The following is a 23,871-nucleotide window of genomic DNA, read 5'->3' as shown; positions in this document are numbered from 1 at the left end:
AAAATAAATCCTACATTCTGGATTTTAACCTTCGTGTTTCATCTGGAGACCTCCATCGTCTCCACCGGCTTCTTCACTGGTGGATTTATCTTAATGCAGTAAATTAGAATGAAAAATCACACAAACTTTAATATATAATAATTCATAAGTATGAGAAATATACTTTTATTTTGTTATAAATAAAAGCAAATATAAAATGTCATACATTATAATAAAAATGACTAAAATCACATAAACGTCTTTTAATTGAATGAATTTATTTTTATCTTCATACTTGCTTTCAGACCAAATTCGCTGTTTGTTTGTTTTTTTTGTGCCAAAACTTAAATGTTTTCAGGTAGAAATTTAGCTCTTTTATTCTGAGATGCTGAGTCAAATATATTTTAACCAAAGTCCACCTTAAAGGAAAAGAAAAATCCTAAAGTGGTGGAGGGAAAGTCTGACATAAATATTTATTTATTTATTTATTGGAGGGAAAATCTGACATAAATATTTATTTATTTATTGGAGGGAAAGTCTGACATAAATATTTATTTATTTATTTATTGGAGGGAAAGTCTGACATAAATATTTATTTATTATTTATTTATTGGAGGGAAAATCTGACATAAATATTTATTTATTATTTATTTATTGGAGGAAAAATCTGACATAAATCTTTATTTATTTATTGGAGGGGAAAATCTGACATAAATATTTATTTATTTATTTATTTGTTAATTTATTGGAGGGAAAATCTGACATAAATATTTATTTATTTATTGGAGGAAAAATCTGACATAAATATTTATTTATTATTTATTTATTGGAGGGAAAAGCTGACATAAATATTTATTTATTATTTATCTATTGGAGGGAAAATCTGACATAAATATTTATTTATTATTTATTTATTGGAGGGAAAATCTGACATAAATATTTATTTATTTGTTTATTTATTGGAGGGAAAATCTGACATAAATATTTATTTATTTATTGGAGGAAAAATCTGACATAAATATTTATTTATTATTTATTTATTGGAGGGAAAAGCTGACATAAATATTTATTATTTATTTATTGGAGGGAAAATCTGACATAAATATTTATTATTTATTTATTGGAGGAAAAATCTGACATAAATCTTTATTTATTTATTTATTGGAGGGAAAATCTGACATAAATATTTATTTATTGTGACAAAAGGAAAAAAAAGATTAAATTAATTAAACTTGCGCAGCTTAATTGAAAAGTCAAGGTAATAAATCAGTCATGTGTGAGAATAAAGTAAAATTCATGCTAATATATTTAGGATTAAAACCTTCCTAGACAGGAAGTTGGTTTCACCTGAACTGAAAGTGAAACCCGGAACACCTGGATCCGATCCACCTGCCGCAGGTGAGCGCTGCTCTTTAACGCGTTCATTTACATCAAAACAATAAAAACAGGATTATTTCAGGAGGTAGTTGGAGGTTCTGCATGGGAAAGTCCCGGATGTTTCCTGAAAAAGGTCAAGTGAGAATGGATCCAAGAGCTGTCATCTAAAATCAGCTGATTCATTCATTCATTCATTCATTCACACAGGCCAGCCTGAAGTTCAGCAGCTCACCTGCGCCTCCGTGAAGCTGACCCCCACCTACTTGAAAAGTACGAGCCAATAGGCTTCGTTTGTGCTGCTGCGGTTTATGACGCATGACAAGTTATTAGGGGGCGATGACGTCACCGTCCCCCAGGTAGCTCCCAAATAAACCGGATCGGTCTCATTTATTAGTGCTGCGTTTGTGCTGCTGCGGTTTCTGACGTATTAAAGCTTTATTTACAAGCTACACCATGACAACGACAGCTCCTGCTCCACCAGCTGCTTTACGCTCCGCTGTAGAATCCACTTCCTGTTGCTAGTTTTAGTTTTTATGAACGTTTCGTGTGTTTCAGCACATCAACTGATGCAGTCAACAACAAGGTGGATACTTCTGATCAAACCAGAGCACCAGGCAGGCTAAAGGTGTTTGTTTCAGGTGAAAACTGACGTCACAGGTGAAGGGATACTGTCACAGAGGTCAGTTTGTTTGTCTGATTTACTTTAATTAGACCTGTAACGTGTCTGACCTGGGACTTGGTCATGAGATCATCACGGCCTTCAAGAGGACGCGGGGGAAGCTGAGTGGGTATGGAAAGCAAAAAGACGTGAAAAACTGAACCTACTGATGACACAAGTTAGCCACGGTGAACACATGAAAATGAAATAAACGAAGAACAAAAAAAGAAATGTGGTTAAAAGTTAAAATAGATGATTGTACAAGTTTAAATAACTCTGAACATTTAATAACAAGGAGGCGTTCTTCATTTATTTTATTTTATTCTATTTTTGCAGAACTTTATTGAAGATTTACACACAAAAGGCACGGTCACGTGTTTTCTCCGACACCGCAGCACGTCGTAAAGGATGCGAGTGAAGATCACGCTCAGGAGGTGGAGGAGAGCTCGGGACGCTTCAGCACGACTCAGACTCATCATATTCATGTTTTCACTTCCGGCGGCTTTTATTCTCTTAAAGTTTTCCTGAAAAACAACTTTTTGAGATTTTTGAAAAACTTTATTTCAGTTCCGGTGTCAGAAACACGTAAAATGCGATGATCCTGCATGTTGAAGCTGATTTAAACAGTTTTTTTTAATGTAAAAACAACCAAAAAAATCATTTTTCAGTAAATAAAACAATTAATCAATCTAACTTTATTTATAAAGTGAGTCAAAACAATCAGAACCTCAAATTGTTGCTTCATAGTAAATAAAATCATAAAGTTTTACAAATCATAAAATGGGAGAAAAGGTTATTTCAGGTCACCAGAACCAGAACCCGTCCTTACTGGATCTGCTGATGAGGTTCCTGAAGGCCTGATTCAGCTCTAGAAGCAGCTGGTCCTTCCGTCTGATCTTGCTGATGTAGGAGGAGTTATGGACGGAGAGGACAGCGGGTCTCCGAGACTCCCACCTGTGAGACAAAGACAGGAAGTCCAGCAGCAGCCCTGAGGTGAACCTGCAGGTTCTTCAGAAAGTTCCTCATCTCACCATCTGAGTCTCGTTGCAGTTAGGAGCTCCTCAGTGGTGGAGCAACCCGTCTCTGTCCCCTCGGACCTGGCAGACTGGATCAAACTCAACGCCAGGGACCTGAAGATCTCTCAGAGGGACCGCCGCTGGGCTGCAGAGATGGTCAACGGCTTCCGGGAACACCTGCTGAAGTTCCTGAAGAAGGAGTCGCTGTTCCAGTCTGTTGAGTTCCTCAACACAGGAAGTTACTTTGAGAAGGTCAAGGTGAGGTCACCATAACCACCTTCTCCAGACCTTCACCCCTCCCTTCTGCCTCTGCCGTGTTTCAGATCTACAGCCCTGACGAGTTTGACATGATGCTGAAGTTTCCGGTTCTCACCACCACGGAGCTCGACGGTGGCCTGTTCCACCGGATCGACCTGGTCCACGCCCCTCAGGGACCCATACGGGACTACCTCCTGGAGAACCAGCTCACCTTGTCGTCCACTAAGCTCCTGACTGAGATGTTCCAGCTGGTCCGCAAGTTCCTGAAGACCTACAGAGGTTCTCCTCTTCACCTCCACATGTTCTTTGTGTGTTTTTACTCGGTTCTGGCTGAAAGAACCCTCAGATGATGTCAGTAAGGCATCAAATCCGTCCCCTCCAGCGGAGGAACATCTGGGAACCTGGTTCTGATTGGTTCTGTTTAAGGTGTTTTAACTGAAGCTTTTCTTGAGTCCAGTCCCTGACGACCAGCTCAGCTGTCACTGGGAGGTGAACAGGAAGACGCCCAACTCTCCGGCAGACCTGAGACCAGAGGAGAGGAGCTGATCTCTGTGGACGTGGTCCTGGCTCTCGAGGTAATTCCCTCATCTGGAACGCGTTGATCTTCAGAACCAGCGGCATCACATCGGCTGTAAAGGTCAGGGCTTCTCTTTATTCTCCAACTCAAACAGAGGAAACGTCCGTAAGCTTTAATGTAAAGGTTGAAGACTTCTTATCCTACAAAATAAAGGTCTAAGTAGGTTTCAGAGTCCATGGCCTGTATTTGCAGCGCCTGCTGAGGGTTCTACAGCCCCCCAAGGCGCTTCACAACACACTGATGATGGCCTGGGGCGCACTGACAGGTGAAGCCTGCTGAGCACCGGCGCCAGCCGTCCCTCCGACCACCAGCAGGCCCGGCAGGTTTAGATTCTTGCCAAAGGACACAACAGCAGCATTTTCTGGTTGGAACCGGGATCTAACCTGCAACCTTCTGATTACTGGACAACCCGCCCTTCCTCCTTAGCTACTGCTTTATTTATTTATTTATTTATTTATTTATTTATTTATTTATTTATTTATTTATTTATTTATTTATTTATTTATTTATTCATGTGTCTGAAGAGTCAGAGCTGGCCACCCGCGACCCGTACCGGTCCAGATGTGGACTGGGAAAGAAGAGTCGCCGAGAAATCAGGAATCAGCCGTGTTACTTTGTCCCGAAAAGGCTGAAAGGGGCGACACCAGAGCAAAGACGCAAAAGGTGGGAAGAAGTTCCGTCTAATTTAATTACTATCTGGTTCTAACGGGTCACTCTGAGTGTTTCATGCAGGCTGAACATGAGAATAGTCTCCTACACCGATCTCCCGCATCAGCTTCTGATAGGAAACAGACGGTGAAACTCTAGGATTAGAAAAACCTGACAGATCTACGTCACCCTGTCACTAACAATCATGCACTCACCCATCTCAGCTAGTAGAAGCTAACCGTCAGCATTAGCAACTCCACCACACAGCAGAACTCCTCCAGGCTTGTGTTATTAGTGGAGATAAAACATCAGCGTTGCAGAGCAGACAGAGTCGGTGGTAGAGTCGTGTTGCTGTTAGCCAATCGGAGGAGAGACGTCCACATATCAGGAAGTAAGACTCCAGATCCTGCCGTCTGGAGTTCCTTTCTCCTCTGACTGAATTCTCCATGCTGAAACGGGAGCACCGGAGCTTTTTTTCCCCCCAGAGCAAGACTTAAATGACACTCATTCTTAACAGAGACCACTGCATCGTGGATCAGGAACCAGAGCAAGGTTTAGGACCAGAGGTCAAACATTCAACCAGAAACACAGAAAACTAAAGTCTCACAAACCAGCGTCAGTCAGGAACGACCAAATTAGGTGTTGTAGACTGCTTCCTGAGCAGCCTCTGTTCACAGAAATAGAGTTTTCTTCCTTCAGGACTGACAAGCTAACAGCTAGTCTGAGTGTGTTCTTAAAGTGGCTCAAATCTACAAAATCTGCCCGACGTTATTTAACCAGCTTCCCATTTGTGTGGAAATTTACGCGGAATTCTGTCTGAATTTAACTTGGAATTTTGTGTGTTTTGCACTTTTTGTTCAATTTCGAGTGAAAATGAAACGAACTTCAAAATGAGCCTAAATTAATATTTTTATTTGTTTTATTTCAGCAGTTTCTCAGCTTAATGAAGAGACACAGGCTCTTATTTTGACAGGAAGTAGGAAGTATGTTGTTTGTTACGTGAAGCTGTTGGTCTGCCTGTTTTGTTAGCACGCGGTTTTTGGTTCTTCTGCAGAGAGTTGAAGATCATCACATCTCACGGTAACAAGAAAACCTGCTGTGAGGGTCACGGCACCAAGTGCTGCCGGTGAGTCCGTCAAATCCGTCCCTCGTTATGTTTTTGGTGCGTTAGAGGACAGACAGGACTTCAGAGGATGTGATTATTATTTTTTTTACCATCACAACTCCTAAACGGTTCTTTTTACTCGTGTAAACCTGTAGATTAATGCGAGCCACAGGTTTTTACTGTTTAAACCCAATTTCCTGTTCTTCTCTCAGAAAGCTGTGCTTGATGCTGCTGAAATCTCCGATTGAGGGTCTGAAACAACGGTTTCCCAAAGAGCTGGATGAGCTCTGCTCCTACCACGGACAGACCGTCTTCCTCCACGCTTTGGCCTGCAGGTGTTCCTCAGAAACATACGTTTGAATTGACATAACAGAAAAAATCTGCAGAACGTCTAGAAAACGGGACTACAGTTGTTAGAAAAGATTTCTGTTCCTTGTTTAATTTTTGCATCATCCTGGCCAGATGTGATGACTCCCAGTGGGTCTGTCAGCAGCTTCCTGTACCTGGTCGATGCCCTGCAGGACCACGCTCGCAGAGGGGACCTCCCTCACTTCTTTGTGCCTGAATGCAACCTCTTCTCCCCGACCATCTTCCATCGCAGAGCTCTTGCTTTTCTCGTCAGGGCTCTGGATGAGCAGAAGAGGGAAGGTCTGCCTCTGCTGAAACCCCCAGCTCTGGTTTCTCTTCTGAAACCATCCACCGCTGCAGCTCACATCATCCTGGAGAAACCCACTGAGAAATCCTCCCTGCCCACTGCTTCCTGTCTGAAACTCACCCTGCTGTTTTTTCTGGTTGTTCTATTTGCCTTTTGCTGTTTTTGGGATTAAACGATAAAAACAAGATTAATAGATGTAAAGATTTAAACATAAATAAAAGATAAACTGGGTGACAATTCATCTTCTGTAAATCCAAGAAAAGGGCTGAAGTGAAGCAGGAAGTGCTTATTTAAAAACTTTGATTCACACTGATCGTCACCGACGTCTAATATTCAAACTATGTTTTATTTTATTGTGTCAAACTTTTCTTTAAATGAAAAATCATTTGAAGTCCGTAGTGATGTTTAGCTACGTTTTTTATTTTGAAAGTAGAGGAAAGGAGTTATTTTACTACTTGCATTTATTTGGGTTTGTTTCACTAATTTTCTTTCTTTGAATTAAAAACATTTTGGCATACTGTAGCAAATTTGTTCTTAGCGTAGAAACTATGATTAAATTTACATTTGTACAAGTTTTCTTTGTTGACCAACATTTTAAATGTAAATGTAGAAAAGTGCTGCAGGACTGCGGAAATGTTGGGTAATATTATAGAATTAATAAAATATTGATAAAATATCAGGGTCATTTTTTAAATATATAATTTTAAAAGAAATACGTGTTTTTGCGTTTTTTTTTCTCAATTGTCTGCGGATTGTTCGTCAGTCGGAACCGACGTTGCTGCGTGTTGTTTTCCAGACCACATTTACAACGGACACCCCCTTATAAAAGCGTTCCGCCGGAAATGATGCGCCCTCTTCTAAGCTATCCAATATGGCGGTGAGTATCTGCTCACGTCGAGCGACATGAAGTTACTGATTTAATCCACAATCATCGGGCCTGAACAGTCGCTTCAATCCCAGTTTGGTTTTCAGGCACAAAGAGATTGTGATGAACGATTAATCTAAAGTCATATTTGTTCGATAAACATTACATTGTTATTTTAAAACCGCTAAAGTGGGTGATGCTAACAGGCTAACAACTTTAGCTGACAGTTCCTGTGTTGTTAACACGCAGCTTAGCAGTTTAAGCACGATGACCTGCATATTCATTCTGTGTAGTTCTGACTCGTTACGGGGCTTTTTAGCCTGAGAACAAGAGTGAGATGTGTGCCGATGCTAACGACATTAGCAAAGAGAATATGTCCGGGCATGTTCTCCGTCCGGCGTGTGTCCGTAATCTGCCGAACAACCGGGCAGGCGACTGTCTAAAATCAGATGTGTGAACCATCGATCATATTAATTATGTTTCCGGTTACTAACGTTCTTTATCTCTGCGTAGCAGCGGCTGTCTTCAGGCTTAACGGGCTCTGACTTGTTTATTTGCAGGACCAGGGTGAGAAGAAGGAGAATCCCATGAGAGAGCTCCGCATCCGTAAGCTCTGCCTGAACATCTGTGTGGGTGAGAGCGGAGACAGACTGACCAGAGCTGCCAAAGTGTTGGAGCAGCTCACGGGACAGACACCTGTCTTTTCCAAGGGTTCGTGTCCAGATGATCCCAACCAGGGACGGGAAGAGTTCTCACAAAGCCGGAGCTGGATCCTAACTTCCATCTGTTTGTGTTTCCCCCTCTTTACAGCCCGCTACACTGTCAGATCCTTTGGTATCCGCAGAAATGAAAAGATCGCTGTCCACTGCACCGTCCGCGGAGCTAAAGCTGAGGAGATCCTGGAGAAGGGACTCAAGGTGAGCAAATCTTGGAGGTTTTCTTTGAATCTACTTCACATTTGTCACGGTTTGGATTACCTGGATGGGTAGCTGTGGCTCTTATGAATCAAATTTGATTGAATGGCTTTAGGTTAGAAGGAAGGGCAGATCAGCTGGTTTTTGAAGCAGCTGTTTGGTGCAGTGGGCTCCTGTCCTCTGGTGCTATTTAATGTGTTTTTAGTGCAGCTAAATAAGAGCTTAGAAATCTAATCCAACCGTAGCGGAAACAACTCGATTTTTCTCAGTTCAGTCTGTCGTTGGTGCGAAAAGTTTTGTCTGGCCATTCGCAGCTCTTTACATTTGATGGGCAACGCATAAAAACAACAAAAATGGTGTCTGCTCAGGTACAACAGCTTTGGCTTCAACTTAAGACGGTTTATTTCAACGACAGAATTCATTGGGGGTTGGTGTTGGTCGCCATGACGACCCCGCACTTGTACAGTGTGAACTGTTCCGTTGACTGTTTTCTGTCGTGATGAGTGAGTCGTGCTCCGGTTGGTCCTAGTGCTGTCCGGTTGGTCCTAGTGCTGTCCGGTTGGCCCCAGTGCTGTCCGGTTGGCCCCAGTGCTGTCCGGTTGGCCCTAGTGCTGTCCGGGTGGCCCTAGTGCTGTCCGGGTGGTCCTAGTGCTGTCCGGTTGGTCCTAGTGCTGTCCGGTTGGCCCTAGTGCTGTCCGGTTGGTCCTAGTGCTGTCCGGTTGGTCCTAGTGCTGTCCGGTTGGCCCTAGTGCTGTCCGGTTGGTCCTAGTGCTGTCCGGTTGGTCCTAGTGCTGTCCGGTTGGCCCTAGTGCTGTCCGGTTGGCCCTAGTGCTGTCCGGGTGGCCCTAGTGCTGTCCGGTTGGCCCTAGTGCTGTCCGGTTGGCCCTAGTGCTGTCCGGTTGGTCCTAGTGCTGTCCGGTTGGTCCTAGTGCTGTCCGGTTGGTCCTAGTGCTGTCCGGTTGGCCCTAGTGCTGTCCGGTTGGCCCTAGTGCTGTCCGGTTGGCCCTAGTGCTGTCCGGTTGGCCCTAGTGCTGTCCGGTTGGCCCTAGTGCTGTCCGGTTGGCCCTAGTGCTGTCCGGTTGGTCCTAGTGCTGTCCGGTTGGTCCTAGTGCTGTCCGGTTGGTCCTAGTGCTGTCCGGTTGGCCCTAGTGCTGTCCGGTTGGCCCTAGTGCTGTCCGGTTGGCCCTAGTGCTGTCCGGTTGGCCCTAGTGCTGTCCGGTTGGTCCTAGTGCTGTCCGGTTGGCCCTAGTGCTGTCCGGTTGGTCCTAGTGCTGTCCGGTTGGCGCTAGTGCTGTCCGGTTGTGTGCGGAGACGGTCCCGCTCCTGCGAGTGAGCCGGTCCATGGTTCATAGCTAGACTAAATATTATAGGATGGCATGGCTACCTAACTAAAACAGTGAGTGATCACCTGTGACTGACGTACCGTAATGTGTACGACACCTAAAGTCAGAGCCCTAACGATTCAGAAACGTTCTGCTGCTTCACCTCCAGCTTGCTGCTGTTTCCTTTCACAAATGTTAGACGGTGTTAAATCGGTATCGGGCTCCAACCCCGTCCTGGTATCGGTGCTTTATCTGTGAGATTTTTTTTTTTTTTTTCACTTTTGAATCCGTTATTTGTCTGTCAGAAACTCGTACCACACCTGAAGTGATGTTGGGATAAAATCCTGAAGGGTTTTGGTAAAAAGCTAATCTGGATTAGAGACGGCTGACTCTGGGTTTGTTTATTCTGACGTTGGGAGACTTGTCGGTCCAGTTAGGCCTCAGGTCTGGTTTCTTCTACAATAACAAAGTTCCTCTGTGGCTTCCAGGTGCGCGAGTACGAGTTAAGGAAGAACAACTTCTCCGACACGGGAAACTTCGGCTTCGGTATCCAGGAGCACATCGATCTGGGCATCAAGTACGACCCGAGCATCGGTATCTACGGACTGGACTTCTACGTGGTGAGTGGCTCCAGAACACAAACCCGACGGTTGTTGAAGGACGTCTTCTAAAGCTCTGTGGTGTGAATCCAGTGTTTTATCCTGATCCTGCAGGAATGAGCTGAGACGTCCAATCAGTGAGATCCTTGTTTGGTTCCGATCCAAACGAGTGTTTGTGCTGAGCCAAATCGTTTACGTTGTTTTCATCCCGCTCAGGTTCTGGGTAGACCCGGTTTCAGCATCGCTGACAAGAAGCGGAAAAGAGGCCGTATCGGCGCCAAGCACCGCATCCGCAAAGAGGAGGCCATGCGCTGGTTCCAGCAGAAAGTGAGTACAGAGGTCTGGGTGGTTCTGAGGTGAGGGCAGCAGGTCGGGTCCAAAGGTGGCCGTGAGACCAGAACCGTTGCATTAAAGGCCAAAGAAGATCAAACGTAACCTTTGATGCTGTTTTAAATCAGACGTGTATCGTTGGATTTCAGATGAAGCTTGTTTTGAATGAGCAGTTTGGTCTCTGTGGGCCACCGTACACCTGGGTGTTCACTGGGACCAAACCTTCAGAGTTTATCAGCTGTTTAGTTTTAAATCTCTGATGTTTGACTGAAGCTAGACGAGCTTCTGGCTGGTCTTTATGTACAAATATTTAAATGTGGTTCTCTCTTTTGTGGCGTTTCAGTACGACGGCATCATCCTCCCCGGCAAATAAAGAAGCTCCTCGCCATCTTTGTAACAAAGTAATAAAAGTAAAAACCAAAACGCTCCTTGTTCTGTTTTTAATGAGACGTTTTCTGTGGTTCAACGTTAACTTCAGCTATCAGACGTGGATGTTTGATGTCTGATTAAACTTGGGTGTTCCAGCGAGCTGCTGCTGCATGACCCGAAGACCGTTAGAGGACAAGTCTGAGCTGTAGGAGCAGCGTTTGGTCATCAAACTCAACATCCAGCAACCTGGTGTCAAATATGCAGTCCAGTTGTTGGGATGAAGTGGAGTTGGAGGATTTTTCAGGCTGAAGCAGCAAGTTTAGCTTCACAGCAGCTTGAATGTGTAAATGGTTGCAGAGTGATGTTAGCTTTCAGGGGAGAAATACAATAAAACTCAGATGTGCTGCTGCAGGAAGCCTGGAGGGACTCCAAACCGGAAGTGTGGAAAACCAACCTTCAGTCGAATATGGGTGTGAAGCTTTTCACCACAAGGGTGCAGCACTGAGTCATGCAGATGTGGCGTGGGCTCAGCAGGTACTTTCAGGCAAAACCGGAAGTTCATCCTCATCAGATGGAGAAAAAACGCAGATTCAGCTGGTTTTAGTTTTCTTTTATTCAGTGAAACTCGAGCAAACATCCAGATTTTCACTTTACAGCCTCTATCAGAGAAATTCTGTCGGTGAATAAAAGCCCTCTTGAGTTCCTCCCGCAGGTGTTGGTCTCACCTGGTGGCTTCAGGATAATTAGTGTTTGGATGAGAACATAAACTTTGTCCAGTTTCCTAATTATAGAAGTTTTATTCAAATCTGATTCTAGTTGCTTTTTAAAGTAAAAATTAACATTTAAAACGTTTTTATAAACTTGTATTTTACTGATTAAAACCGTGTTTTTAGTACTCCGCTGCATCCTCAGGTGCATCGGTTTCACCTTCACCTGATGTTCTTCAGACACCTCATCAGCTCTTTCTCTCCACCCTTCACCTCCATCCACCTGCTCCACCCCTCAAATCCACCTTTACCTTCTCAGACCTTGCAGGTTTGTTTCCTTCCAGCCTTCTCCTGGATCTGCGACAGGATTAAAGATCATTTGATGTTTTCATCAGTAGAAATTAAAAAACGTATCAGGATTTTGTAGCTTTATTTTTTTTTTTTACTTTTTGTTTTAAATTAATTTCTTTCTAAAACAAATGAATTCCGTGTTAGATCCCGCAGACCTTTAGAACCGTTCTAGTAACGGTGTCGGTTCCGACCCAGCTCTCCCCCCTATGCCCTGCCGGTGTGTGTTGGGGTCTCGCTGCGGTTCTTCCCGGCCTGCTGCGGGTCTTCGTGACCGGGTGTGTTGCGGTGCTGCTGCCGGCGCGGGGCGTGGCGGGGCGGGAGGCTGAGGGTGCAGCAGGACACCCCCACCGTGGGCTCCGGGAGGTCCTCGGCCCTGGACCAGCTGTCTGTGGCCGGCTCGTACGTCTGCACGGCCGCCTTGTAGCGCTTCTCTGCCTCGTTCCAGCCCCCCAGCAGGTACAGCTTGCCGGCCAGCGGGGAGAGGCCGGCGGTGCTGACCCCCAGGCGCAGCGGGGCAGCCCGGCTCCAGGTTCCGCCCTCCGGGGAGAACACCTCCACCGACAAGACATCCACCCGCTCCCCTCCGGGCCCCAGCTGGCTTCCACCCACCACGTACACCTTCCCTCCGAGGGTGGCGGAGCAGTGCCAGCCGCGGGGGGTGTCCAAGGGGGTCTGCTCGCTCCAGGAGTCGCTCTCCAAGCTGTAGCGCGCCACGGAGCGGGAGTAGGCGCAGCTGATGTAGCCGCCGGTCACCAGGATGTCTCCGCAGGGCAGGGTGGCGCTGGAGTGGCAGCAGCGGGGCGACTCCATGGGTGCACGCATCTGCCAGGTGTTGGAGGAGGGCAGGTAGCTCTCGGTGGTGGCCAGGAGACCCTCCACATTACGGCCGCCGATGGCGAAAAGGCGGCCGCCGCTGGCAGCCAGGGAGAAGTGGGTCCGGCGCTGACGCATGCCGGTCAGGTGGAGCCAGGTGTTGAAGCGGGGGTCGTACCTGCAGACGGGACAGAGTCAGAAACAGGTAGGGCATGTAAACCAGCATGGCCGCATGTACGGGCGCTGATGGGAAAGTAAAACATTCACATGGAGAAAAAAACAACAACGTTGAATTAAGTTTTAAAATAGTTAAAATTTTAAGGCTAATTTTAAATATTTAACATAAAATCTAAGTAAAAAGGCAACTTCTTTTAGACTTTCAGAGTGGTACCCCCAGGTCTCAGGCGCTGGTAGATATTTTGTGGATCTTCTTATTTCTGTGTTTTCAAACCCAGAAACGTAATAAATGATCAATCACCATAAAATGGCTTCTGAAAACATTAGTTTCCTTTTTTTAGTGTTCTAACAATTTAAATCAGTCTGTGTTTGCTCTTTAACTTGAATTTAACTTCATATGTTTAATAAATTAAATATATCTTCATGTTTGTATAAATATTCTGACATAAAATTGTATTTTCATGAATAAAAGTGAGAAATGTATTATTTTTTTAATCGGTGCCCCATACCAACAGGCTGATGAGGCCATGTGTCTACATAAGACATGGACGTAATTTGGGGGGGGGGGGGGGGCATGTCCCCCCCCCCCCCCCACACACTTTTTCCAAAGTCAATTGACCCCTGCACTTTTTACCATCCAAAAACAATATTACACTATATTAAATTGACACTGGTTGAGCTCTAGGACCAAGCGGAAAGCAACCGTTTGTGTTGAAGCCTGTTTCCCATTAGAGCATACTGTAAAGATACCCCCCCTCGTGTCCCCCCACTTCTAAAGTGAAAATCACGTCCATGACATAAGATCACAGCTCTGGCTCACCCCTTGAGTTAGGAGCTATTTTCTTACTGAGGCAGGTGTTTTACCTGCTGAGTGTGCTGACAGCGTGTTTGGCCTGGTTCCGAGCGTCATTCTGGTCCTCTCCTCCTGCCACGTACAGGAAGCCGTCCATCACAGCCACGCACTGGTTGAAGCTCTTTGCTGGCAGCTGGGTCAGGTGGCGCCAGGTGGCTCCTCCTTCACGAGGGTCCCTCCACAACACCTGGACAGCAGGGTCAAAGGCCACTGAAGCGTCTCTGTTTCGTGTGGAGTGAGGTGTGTGTTGTCGTGTTGATACCGACCTCACGGCTCAGAGCTCTCTCAGTCAGAGACGGGCGTCCTCCGATGGTGAGCAGGGTCGGCTGGCTGGCGCGGACCTGAGTGCGTCGGGACTGCAGGGTGTTCTGCTGGTAAGGCAGCAGGTGGTAGTTCATGGCGTCCACCAGCAGGCGGTGACACTGGGGGTCCAGCATCATACGGGGCACCGGCTGGATCTGGCTCACCAGCTCGCTGGCCGGGATCGTCTCAAAGTGGACGTGGGACAGAAGCTCGGCGGCGTGAGGCTGACGAGAGGCGTCAAAGTCCAACCACTTCATGGCGAGCTGAAGGATGAATTAAAAACATCCCAGAAACACACAAAGTTCAAGTAAAAAGAACCCAAAATCTCCTTGTGATAAGCCCCGCCTCTTCAATATCAACCAATGGGAAGTTGCCAAGAGTTATCTTAGTAACCAATTAGTTTTTTGATGCTTTAAAAAACACCTCATCTGTGGTCAGGTGGGCGGGGCTTTCAGTGCCACGTCCTTCATAATTGACTTGAGGCGGGCTAAGTTTTAATGTAGTTTTTTTTTAAGTTGAAATAATTCCTGCTTTGCCTGTCGTAAACGGCTTCCCAAAAAGCCTCGGCTCAGAGGAATAGCGTTTAGTCTTGGTTGTGCTCTGACTAGCTGTTAGCTCACCGGACCTGAAGAACGTACTTATTTCTCTGAACAGAGGCTGTTCAGGAATGCCGGTGTAGCCTATGGCAACACTTCAGAATGGGTGAAATGTTCCTTTAGATTAAGATCAAATCTGTAAAAACCAAACTTTTGTTCCTCATCTGGAACCACAGGATTAACGGAGGTTTAGGCTGATTATTAAATTATTCATCAGATTTTTAGATCGTTTATTTGAGGGTCTGATGAAATAATTAGCAGTAATAACTTTTATCTGTGGAGCAAAAGTTAGAACGATCTGTTGGATGAAGTGATCTGTAGCGGTGGTGGTGCAACTTTTCCACAGCTGTTGTGTTCCTGACTCTCTGCTCAGCTGCTCGTCTATTCCGGTCCTAAAGGTGCTATTAAAGCAGCTTCCTGCTAGCGTACAGTCGGAGCTATACTGGAGGATTTCAGCTCACGGCTGAGCAGCTGGTCTGAGGTCTGTTTATAGGTCTGGTCCTAAATAGAAGATACAGGAAGTATCAGCAGTGTTGGGCCGCGGCTTCATGGAATGACTATTTAGGGTTCTGATTAGGACTGTAGATGGATTTAAACTTTTAAGGAATCGAAAATCTAAGCTCGTGATTTGACCTCTGACCTGGAAGGCTGTGAGCTCTGATGGAAGCAGCAACGAGTCATCCTGAAGGAAGGCGGAGATCTGCTCCAGGGTCAGCTGTGTGAAGAGCGGCGTCGCCGCAAACTGCACAAAATTCTCCAGGACGAAGCGTCGGGCGGCATCGCAGACGGGACGCAGGCCATAGGCGGCGGCGATGTTCCAGACGTAGACGCAGGTCTGCACATTGAGCTCTGCCAGCAGGAAGTCCATGCACATCTTCAGCAGCTGTGGGATCTGAAGGGTGGCGGCGGCGGAGACGGTGCAGCCGATTGTGTAGAGGGACATGTGGACGCGTCCCAGGTAGGCAAAGGTGATGACGTTTGCAAGACCTGCAGATGAGAGAAGAAGAAAAAAACTCGTCCATCATCAGCAAAGAGGTTTACATCCTCAGGTAGAAGGCACTAAGACACACCCAGAGGGGAGAGAGAGGGGAGCTCCAGCCGCTTCATTCCAGGGTCTTTGGCCAGAATCTCTCTGAAGTACTGGCTGATGGAAGAGATGACCAGCTTGTGGACGTCGAAGGCTTTAGTCTTACAGGCCAGCTCCAGGTCCGTCAGGAACCTGAAGATGGGCAGAAGACGACAAGTGCATGGTTATCATCTAGATGCACGAACAAAGAAGAAGAAGACAAGATCTTTTCTATAGCGCCTCAAGATAAAAATCACGAGGCGCTTCACTAAAACAAACAATATAAAAATGTAAAAAATAATTTAGAAAATGGTTAAAAATATATTTAAAATGAGCAAAAATAGACAATTGTGATAAAAAATGTAAAGAAAGAGAGAGAGTGAACGGGAAAGAGGGAAATCAGTGGATCCTGAGGAAGGTGGAATAGGTGGGGAGAGCAGAATAAAGAGAGAGAGGTGAAGAAGGTAATCCAAAAGCCAGCTTGAACAGGTGAGTCTTCAGCTGCTTTTTAAAGGAGACCACTGAGTCCACTGATCTCAGGCTCAGGGGGAGAGAGGTCCAGAGTCTGGGGGCCACAGCAGCAGATGATCTGTCACCTTTGACCTTTAGCCTGGTGCTGCACAACCAGTAGGCTTTGATCACTGGACCTCAGGGACCTGCTGGGGGTGTAGGGACTAAAGGTTGGTTTATGCTTGACGCGTCCGCGAGGTCCGCACGGCTCCGCGCGGAAAAGTTGCGTCATTTTGCGTCATTTTAACAACCACGCCCCTCCACCGCGTCTCCGCACGGCCCAAGATTTCCGCAACGCGCACCTCGGAAAATTTCTAACCACGCGGACGGTCGGACGCGGAAAAATATGGCGGACCGGCACGGCAGAGGTTCGTAACTACAGACATTTGTATGATTCAGCTCTCAGAGATCACCGTGATCAACATGTTGTTAATAATTCTTGGAGAGAAATAGCTCGCACTGTCGGAAAAGACGAGGACGCTGTTAAAAATGCTGAAATGCCATGTTGTAAACAGTAATTTCTACTTCTACTATGGTGTAGTGTTGGATGCATGCAGTAGAGCTCCATGCTGCCCCCTACAGTTTGGGAGAATATTGGCTCACCGCAGAGACAAGCCGCACAAACCATAAACGCTGCGAGTTGTGAAGCGCGTTCCAGCCGCGAGCCGCATCACCGCGCGGAAAGTGAATGCGTCAAGCATAAACCAAGCTTAAGAAGATCACCAGTGTAAGATGGTGCTTGTCCATGTAAGGCCCTATAGACCAGAACCAGGATCTTGAAATGAACCCTGAAGTTGACTGGCAGCCAGTGAAGCTGGAGGAGAAGCGGGGTGATGTGGGTGTGTTTGGAGGACTTGGTCAGAAGCCGAGCACAGGCGTTCTGAACCACCTGTAGACGGTTCAGGGAGGTTCTGCTCAGACACGTGAAAAGAGAGTTACAGTAGTCTAAGCGTGAGGAGATGAAGGTGTGGAGAACTGTCTCAAGTTCAGAGCGGGACAGAATGGGACTCAGCTTAGCAACGTTCCTGAGATGGAAGAAGGAAGAGCGAACAAGAGAACTGACATGAGAATCCAGGGTGAGAGCTGGGTCAAAGGTCACGCCAAGATTCCTGATGGAAGGTTTGGTGTGGGAAGCAAGCTGACCAAGAGAGTCTCTGACTTTGGGAACCAGCTTGTCTGGGGCACAGATGAGGATCTCAGTCTTATCTTCATTCAGCTGTAGAAAGCTCCCACCATCCAGGTTTTGATAGAGTCTAAGCAGGTGTGGAACAGCTGCAGCTTAGACATCTCATGGGGCTTAAAGGAGATGTACTGATGTACATTAGACTTTTGTGATTACTTCACTGTAAAAGTATTACTTACTGTAGCTTCAAAACACACAAAACCTTTTCTGAAGTTATAATTGTGGAGTTAATGATAATAATTATAATCAAGTCTAAAGTCGGGTGTTGATGGTGATAACTGACTTCTCTTGGCGCATCTTGCTGAGCTCCTCCAGAAGAGCGTTCCCGTGGAGGGGTCGTGTGAGTTCACTGCCCAGGCCGAGGCCGCGCTCCCCGGATTTGACAACGGGCGGTGGCAGCGGCAGGTTCAGGCTGTTGAGCTGAGCGATGTCCAGCGCTGCCATCTGCTCGATCTTGTTCACGCCGCTCTCCACCACCACCACGCCATCTCCTCGACTCTCCACCGTCAGTGATGCCGAGCCAGTCTCCATGGCGACCTGACCGACGGAGTCCATGCCAGCTTTCCTCGGACGAGGAGCCCTCTTCTTAGGCGCCATTGCTTTGCTGCAGATCTCTTTACCTCACAGCAGATTAAAATCAGAGCCTTCCCTCAGACACGACACACAGCACCTGGAAGAGTTCAAAACAGGATCCTTTCAGACGCGGTTTAAAAGAGGTTTCATGTGGCGCGGCGTCAGTGGAGGCCCAGACCGAAACATGATCTTATTTTAACAATCTCAGTATTACACACATAAAAACAGGAAATAATGAATGCTTTCGTTGTTGTTAATAAAGTTTGTTCAAACCTCTTCTTGGTCAGAAACAAAACATTCAGGATTTGTGTTCTCACTCTTAGAAGCACGTTGCTGTACAACTCAGAGCAAATTAGCAAAAACAACTCAGGGTGATGAGGCACTGGTGGTTACCATGGAGACTCCAATGAGTCTCCAGCAGCAGCTTTGACATTTCTGTTGAACTTTCACTGTTTTAAACCTTTTTTTCTGACCCTTTGTGGGTGACTATCCTTTACTGACACGAGTCTAAACCAGCTCCAGATTCTCTGAAATCTGAATTTTGGTTTTAGGTTCCGACTTGTGGAGAAAGTAAGTCACCACCTCAGCTGCCGAGTGCCATCATGGCCAGAGGTGAACACAAGAAGAACACATGATTCACCCTTTTCTACGTTCCTCCTTAAATAGCCTGTCTTGGCTCGGACACCGGCAGGATCCACAAATGGACCGAAGTGTGATGGAGAGGGCTGCAGCTGTTGTTGGTGTCACACGAGGAGGACGGGTTCGTCGTTACAGACGCTGCTGCTGCCCAGCAGCTCAGATTCCTCCAGTTTGTGACGCTTTCTGATGTTAAATTCGAGGAAGAGGAGGAGAAAACTATCAGAAGAAATGTTTTTATTCAGATGTTCCTCCTCTTTCTGCACAAAAACACAACTTTGACAAGATTATTAAAGAAAATAATACAAATTTTCGTAGTTAAAAAAGCAAATTATTCAGAAATGATCAGTAATTTAAATTAAATATTTTTCTGTTCATTATTGTTAATATTATTATTATTATTATCATTATTTAATCTGTGATTTTACCTGCAGACTCTGGCCTTTTAATCCACATAAAGTAAAAATAATAGTTTAATTTTTTCCTTGTTTTAATCTTTATCCTCTTTAAAACAAATCTGGGTATACCAGCCCGATACCAACTTCATGTGGCAAGGTGGAGAAGCTAGGGCCCGGGCGGGATTTGATCCCCAGACTACCACGTGAGAGTCATATGCACTAACCAGTCAGCCAAAGGGACATCCCCTTGGCCAAGCAGCCAGGGCGCATCATCAATCGGGACACTGTGACAGGACGCTCACACTGCCACATTTAGTTAAACACCAGCCTGGTACCAACTTTAGTTAAACATCAGCCTGGTACCAACTTTAGTTAAAAACCAGCCTGGTACCAACTTTAGTTAAACACCAGCCTGGTACCAACTTTAGTTAAACACCAGCCTGGTACAAACTTGAGTTAAGCACCAGCCAGGTACAAACTTGAGTTAAACACCAGCCTGGTACAAACTTTAGTTAAACACCAGCCTGGTACAAACTTTAGTTAAACACCAGCCTGGTACCAAATTTAGTTAAAAACCAGCCTTGTACAAACTTGAGTTAAACACCAGCCTGGTACCAACTTTAGTTAAACACCAGCCTGGTACAAACTTGAGTTAAACACCAGCCTGGTACCAACTTTAGTTAAACACCAGCCTGGTACAAACTTGAGTTAAACACCAGCCTGGTACAAACTTGAGTTAAGCACCAGCCAGGTACAAACTTGAGTTAAACACCAGCCTGGTACAAACTTGAGTTAAACACCAGCCTGGTACCAACTTTAGTTAAAAACCAGCCTTGTACAAACTTGAGTTAAACACCAGCCTGGTACCAACTTTAGTTAAACACCAGCCTGGTACAAACTTGAGTTAAACACCAGTCTGGTACCAACTTTAGTTAAAAACCAGCCTTGTACAAACTTGAGTTAAACACCAGCCTGGTACCAACTTTAGTTAAAAACCAGCCTTGTACAAACTTGAGTTAAACACCAGCCTGGTACCAACTTTAGTTAAACACCAGCCTGGTACAAACTTGAGTTAAACACCAGCCTGGTACCAACTTTAGTTAAACACCAGCCTGGTACAAACTTGAGTTAAACACCAGCCTGGTACAAACTTGAGTTAAACACCAGCCAGGTACAAACTTGAGTTAAACACCAGCCTGGTACCAACTTAAGTTAAACACCAGCCTGGTACAAACTTTAGTTAAACACCAGCCTGGAACCAACTTTAGTTAAAAACCAGCCTGGAACCAAATTTAGTTAAACACCAGCCTGGAACCAACTTTAGTTAAACACCAGCCTGGAACCAACTTTAGTTAAACACCAGCCTGGTACCAACTTTAGTTAAACACCAGCCTCTTACAAATTTGAGTTAAACACCAGCCTGGTACAAACTTGAGTTAAACACCAGCCAGGTACAAACTTGAGTTAAACACCAGCCTGGTACCAACTTAAGTTAAACACCAGCCTGGTACCAACTTTAGTTAAACACCAGCCTGGTACAAACTTAAGTTAAACACCAGCCTGGTACAAACTTTAGTTAAACACCAGCCTGGAACCAACTTTAGTTAAAAACCAGCCTGGAACCAAATTTAGTTAAACACCAGCCTGGAACCAACTTTAGTTAAACACCAGCCTGGAACCAACTTTAGTTAAACACCAGCCTGGTACCAACTTTAGTTAAACACCAGCCTCTTACAAACTTGAGTTAAACACCAGCCTGGTACAAACTTGAGTTAAACACCAGCCTGGTACCAACTTTAGTTAAACACCAGCCTGGAACCAACTTTAGTTATACACCAGCCTGGTACCAACTTTAGTTAAACACCAGCCTCTTACAAACTTGAGTTAAACACCAGCCTGGTACAAACCTTAGTTAAACACCAGCCTGGTACAAACTTTAGTTAAACACCAGCCTGGTACCAACTTTAGTTAAACACCAGCCAGGTACCAACTTTAGTTAAACACCAGCCTGGTACCAACTTTAGTTAAACACCAGTCTGGTACCAACTTTAGTTAAACACCAGCCTGGTACAAACGTTAGTTAAACACCAGTCTGGTACCAACTTTAGTTAAACATCAGCCTGGTACCAACTTTAGTTAAACACCAGTCTGGTACCAACTTTAGTTAAACACCAGCCTGGTACCCACTTGAGTTAAACACCAGCCTGGTACAAACTTTAGTTAAACACCAGCCTCTTACAAACTTGAGTTAAACACCAGCCTGGTACCAACTTTAGTTAAACACCAGCCTGGTACAAACCTTAGATAAACACCAGCCTGGTACAAACTTTAGTTAAACACCAGCCTGGTACCAACTTTAGTTAAACACCAGCCTGGTACCAACTTTAGTTAAACACCAGCCTGGAACCAACTTTAGTTAAACACCAGCCTGGTACAAACTTAAGTTAAACACCAGCCTGGTACAAACTTGAGTTAAACACCAGCCTGGTACCAACTTTAGTTAAACACCAGCCTGGTACAAACCTTAGTTAAACACCAGCCTGGTACCAACTTTAGTTAAACACCAGCCTGGTACCAACTTTAGTTAAACACCAGCCAGGTACCAACTTTAGTTAAACACCAGCCTGGAACCAACTTTAGTTAAACACCAGCCTGGTACAAACTTAAGTTAAACACCAGCCTGGTACAAACTTAAGTTAAACACCAGCCTGGTACAAACCTTAGTTAAACACCAGCCTGGTACCAACTTTAGTTAAACACCAGCCTGGTACCAACTTTAGTTAAACACCAGCCTGGTACCAACTTTAGTTAAACACCAGCCTGGAACCAACTTTAGTTAAACACCAGCCTGGTACAAACTTAAGTTAAACACCAGCCTGGAACAAACTTGAGTTTAACACCAGCCTGGTACAAACCTTAGTTAAACACCAGCCTGGTACCAACTTTAGTTAAACACCCGCCTGGTACAAAGTTTAGTTAAACACCAGCCTGGTACCAACTTTAGTTAAACACCAGCCTGGTACAAAGTTTAGTTAAACACCAGCCTGGTACCAACTTTAGTTAAACACCAGCCTGGAACCAACTTTAGTTAAACACCAGCCTGGTACAAACTTAAGTTAAACACCAGCCTGGAACAAACTTGAGTTAAACACCAGCCTGGTACAAACTTAAGTTAAACACCAGCCTGGAACAAACTTTAGTTAAACACCAGCCTGGTACAAACCTTAGTTAAACACCAGCCTGGTACCAACTTTAGTTAAACACCAGCCTGGTACAAAGTTTAGTTAAACACCAGCCTGGTACCAACTTTAGTTAAACACCAGCCTGGTACAAAGTTTAGTTAAACACCAGCCTGGTACAAACTTTAGTTAAACACCAGCCTGGTACCAACTTTAGTTAAACACCAGCCTGGTACCAACTTTAGTTAAACACCAGCCTGGTACAAAGTTTAGTTAAACACCAGCCTGGTACCAACTTTAGTTAAACACCAGCCTGGTACAAAGTTTAGTTAAACACCAGCCTGGTACAAACTTTAGTTAAACACCAGCCTGGTACAAAGTTTAGTTAAACACCAGCCTGGTACCAACTTTAGTTAAACACCAGCCTGGTACAAAGTTTAGTTAAACACCAGCCTGGTACCAACTTTAGTTAAACACCAGCCTGGTACCAACTTTAGTTAAACACCAGCCATGCTTTGCAGGAGAGCTGAGAACCCGACCTCTCCTCTTTCCTGCTGAACATTGTTTCTTATCTCATCAGTATTTATAGCAGCTGAGCTCCATAGCGACTCCAATCCTGACTCCAGACAACCAGACTTTCATTTAATTTGTCAACATGGTTCTGGATCAGTGGTTTTCCAAAACCTTTGGGGTCAAAAGGAGGTGACATTTCAGGCCTAAATCTCTCCAGCAGATGAACAGAATCAGAAAGTCTGTGAGAAGCAAACAAGCATCAAAAACCTGAGAGACGTTTGGTCCTTCAGCCTGTTGGTAAATGTTTGGAGGCGGGAAGCAGACTATGGCGTGGAGGACTTAATGAATATCTAAACCTCAACAAGCTGTAATAAAAACCTGTTTACCTGTTTCCTGGTAGTTTCCTGCGCCTCTCTGCTTTCTTCCTTTTTGTTTCCTGTTTTAGTTTCTGTTGTTTAATCCTGTTTCCTCTTTGCGTCGTCCTTCTGTCCGTCTGCAGGGTTGCTGTGTGTGTGTGTTTGTATGTGTGTGAGTGTGTGCGTGCTTGAGCGTGCATGTGTGTCAGAATCAGAGTCAAAGCTCTGACGTAGACCCCCCCCCCCCCCCCCTCCACACACACACACACACACACACACTTTCCTCCTCCATCTCCAAATGGAGACTCCTCATCGCCCTCCCCTCCAAAAATATCCCACAGCACCTCAAACACCCCCCACCCCCCAGAGCCGGTCTGGTTTCAGGTTGGAGGCTCTGTTTCCATCCGCTTTCTGAGCTAAAAGTTCTTCCTTTCAAAATAAAACATAAACCGGTTGATTAAGAGGCGAGAGCCAGATGCAGTTTTCTTTGTTACAATGAAGGATCACATTCATTTGACAGAATCCAGATTGTTGGATGTCCTGTGGGTCTTTATGATGAGACAGTTAGCTGGTTTCCATGGGAACCTCATCAGCAGGTTACCTGTTGCAGAGAGAAATGCACAACCTCATTTTGGAGGTTGATTCTGATCAATAAGCTAACAGCTGGTTTAGAGATTTTAGAGAAGCAATTTCTTTGTCCAAAGTCCTAAAGTATAATTGGTATAAAGTATAAATAAAAGTATATATATATAAAGTAATATATATATATATATATATATATATATATATATATATAGATATATATACACACACACACACACTTATTCCACCTTTCCCCGTTCCCCCCTCCCTTTCCTTACATTTTAATCACTATTTCTTAGTTTGTGTCATTTCAAATATCATTTAAAAATGTTTTAAAATCTTTTTTATATTTTAAACATTTTCTTTTTGTGAAGCACCTCGTGATTTTTATCTTGAGAGGCGC

At 45.1% G+C, this 23,871-nt stretch overlaps 3 protein-coding genes across 6 annotated transcripts; 2 read left to right on the top strand and 1 right to left on the bottom strand.

The window, feature by feature from the left end:
* The first annotated feature begins 2,794 nt into the window (after positions 1 to 2,794).
* LOC129164542 (cyclic GMP-AMP synthase) lies at positions 2,795 to 6,447 on the top strand. Its single transcript, XM_054744958.2, is given in 12 exon segments — positions 2,795 to 2,869; positions 2,924 to 2,951; positions 3,008 to 3,288; positions 3,354 to 3,567; positions 3,746 to 3,802; positions 3,805 to 3,863; positions 4,390 to 4,432; positions 4,435 to 4,528; positions 5,568 to 5,639; positions 5,831 to 5,953; positions 6,081 to 6,116; positions 6,118 to 6,447. Coding segments are annotated over 12 exon segments (1,410 nt in total). The 3' UTR covers positions 6,446 to 6,447.
* Positions 6,448 to 7,032: 585 nt separating this feature from the next.
* On the top strand, positions 7,033 to 10,726 carry rpl11 (ribosomal protein L11). The gene is made up of 6 exons (XM_015974151.3): positions 7,033 to 7,150; positions 7,699 to 7,849; positions 7,949 to 8,055; positions 9,863 to 9,994; positions 10,190 to 10,300; positions 10,647 to 10,726. Exons 1-6 carry the CDS (start codon positions 7,145 to 7,147, stop codon positions 10,674 to 10,676), a joined length of 537 nt encoding a protein of 178 aa, XP_015829637.1. The 5' UTR covers positions 7,033 to 7,144; the 3' UTR covers positions 10,677 to 10,726.
* A 541-nt stretch (positions 10,727 to 11,267) lies between these two features.
* On the bottom strand, positions 11,268 to 23,108 carry klhl43 (kelch-like family member 43). 4 transcript variants are annotated; one of them, XM_015974150.3, is made up of 8 exons: positions 22,917 to 23,108; positions 18,445 to 18,626; positions 17,515 to 17,901; positions 15,543 to 15,691; positions 15,113 to 15,459; positions 13,840 to 14,139; positions 13,585 to 13,760; positions 11,268 to 12,721 (listed from the first exon to the last, which is right to left on the bottom strand). In XM_015974150.3, the coding sequence occupies exons 3-8, from the start codon at positions 17,826 to 17,828 to the stop codon at positions 11,935 to 11,937; spliced, it is 2,073 nt and encodes a 690-aa protein (XP_015829636.1). In that variant the 5' UTR covers positions 17,829 to 17,901; positions 18,445 to 18,626; positions 22,917 to 23,108; the 3' UTR covers positions 11,268 to 11,934. The 4 variants fall into 4 exon arrangements, with proteins under 4 accessions (XP_015829636.1, XP_054601468.1, XP_070403391.1 ...); XM_054745493.2 differs by lacking the exon at positions 18,445 to 18,626 and having other exon boundaries at positions 11,268 to 11,736; positions 11,886 to 12,721; XM_070547290.1 differs by lacking the exon at positions 22,917 to 23,108 and adding an exon at positions 18,869 to 19,379.
* Positions 23,109 to 23,871: the final 763 nt, after the last annotated feature.

The sequence above is a fragment of the Nothobranchius furzeri genome, chromosome 19 (assembly GCF_043380555.1).
Source record: "Nothobranchius furzeri strain GRZ-AD chromosome 19, NfurGRZ-RIMD1, whole genome shotgun sequence".
NCBI classification, from domain to species: Eukaryota; Metazoa; Chordata; class Actinopteri; order Cyprinodontiformes; family Nothobranchiidae; genus Nothobranchius; species Nothobranchius furzeri.
This window is presented reverse-complemented; position numbering and strand designations above follow the sequence as displayed.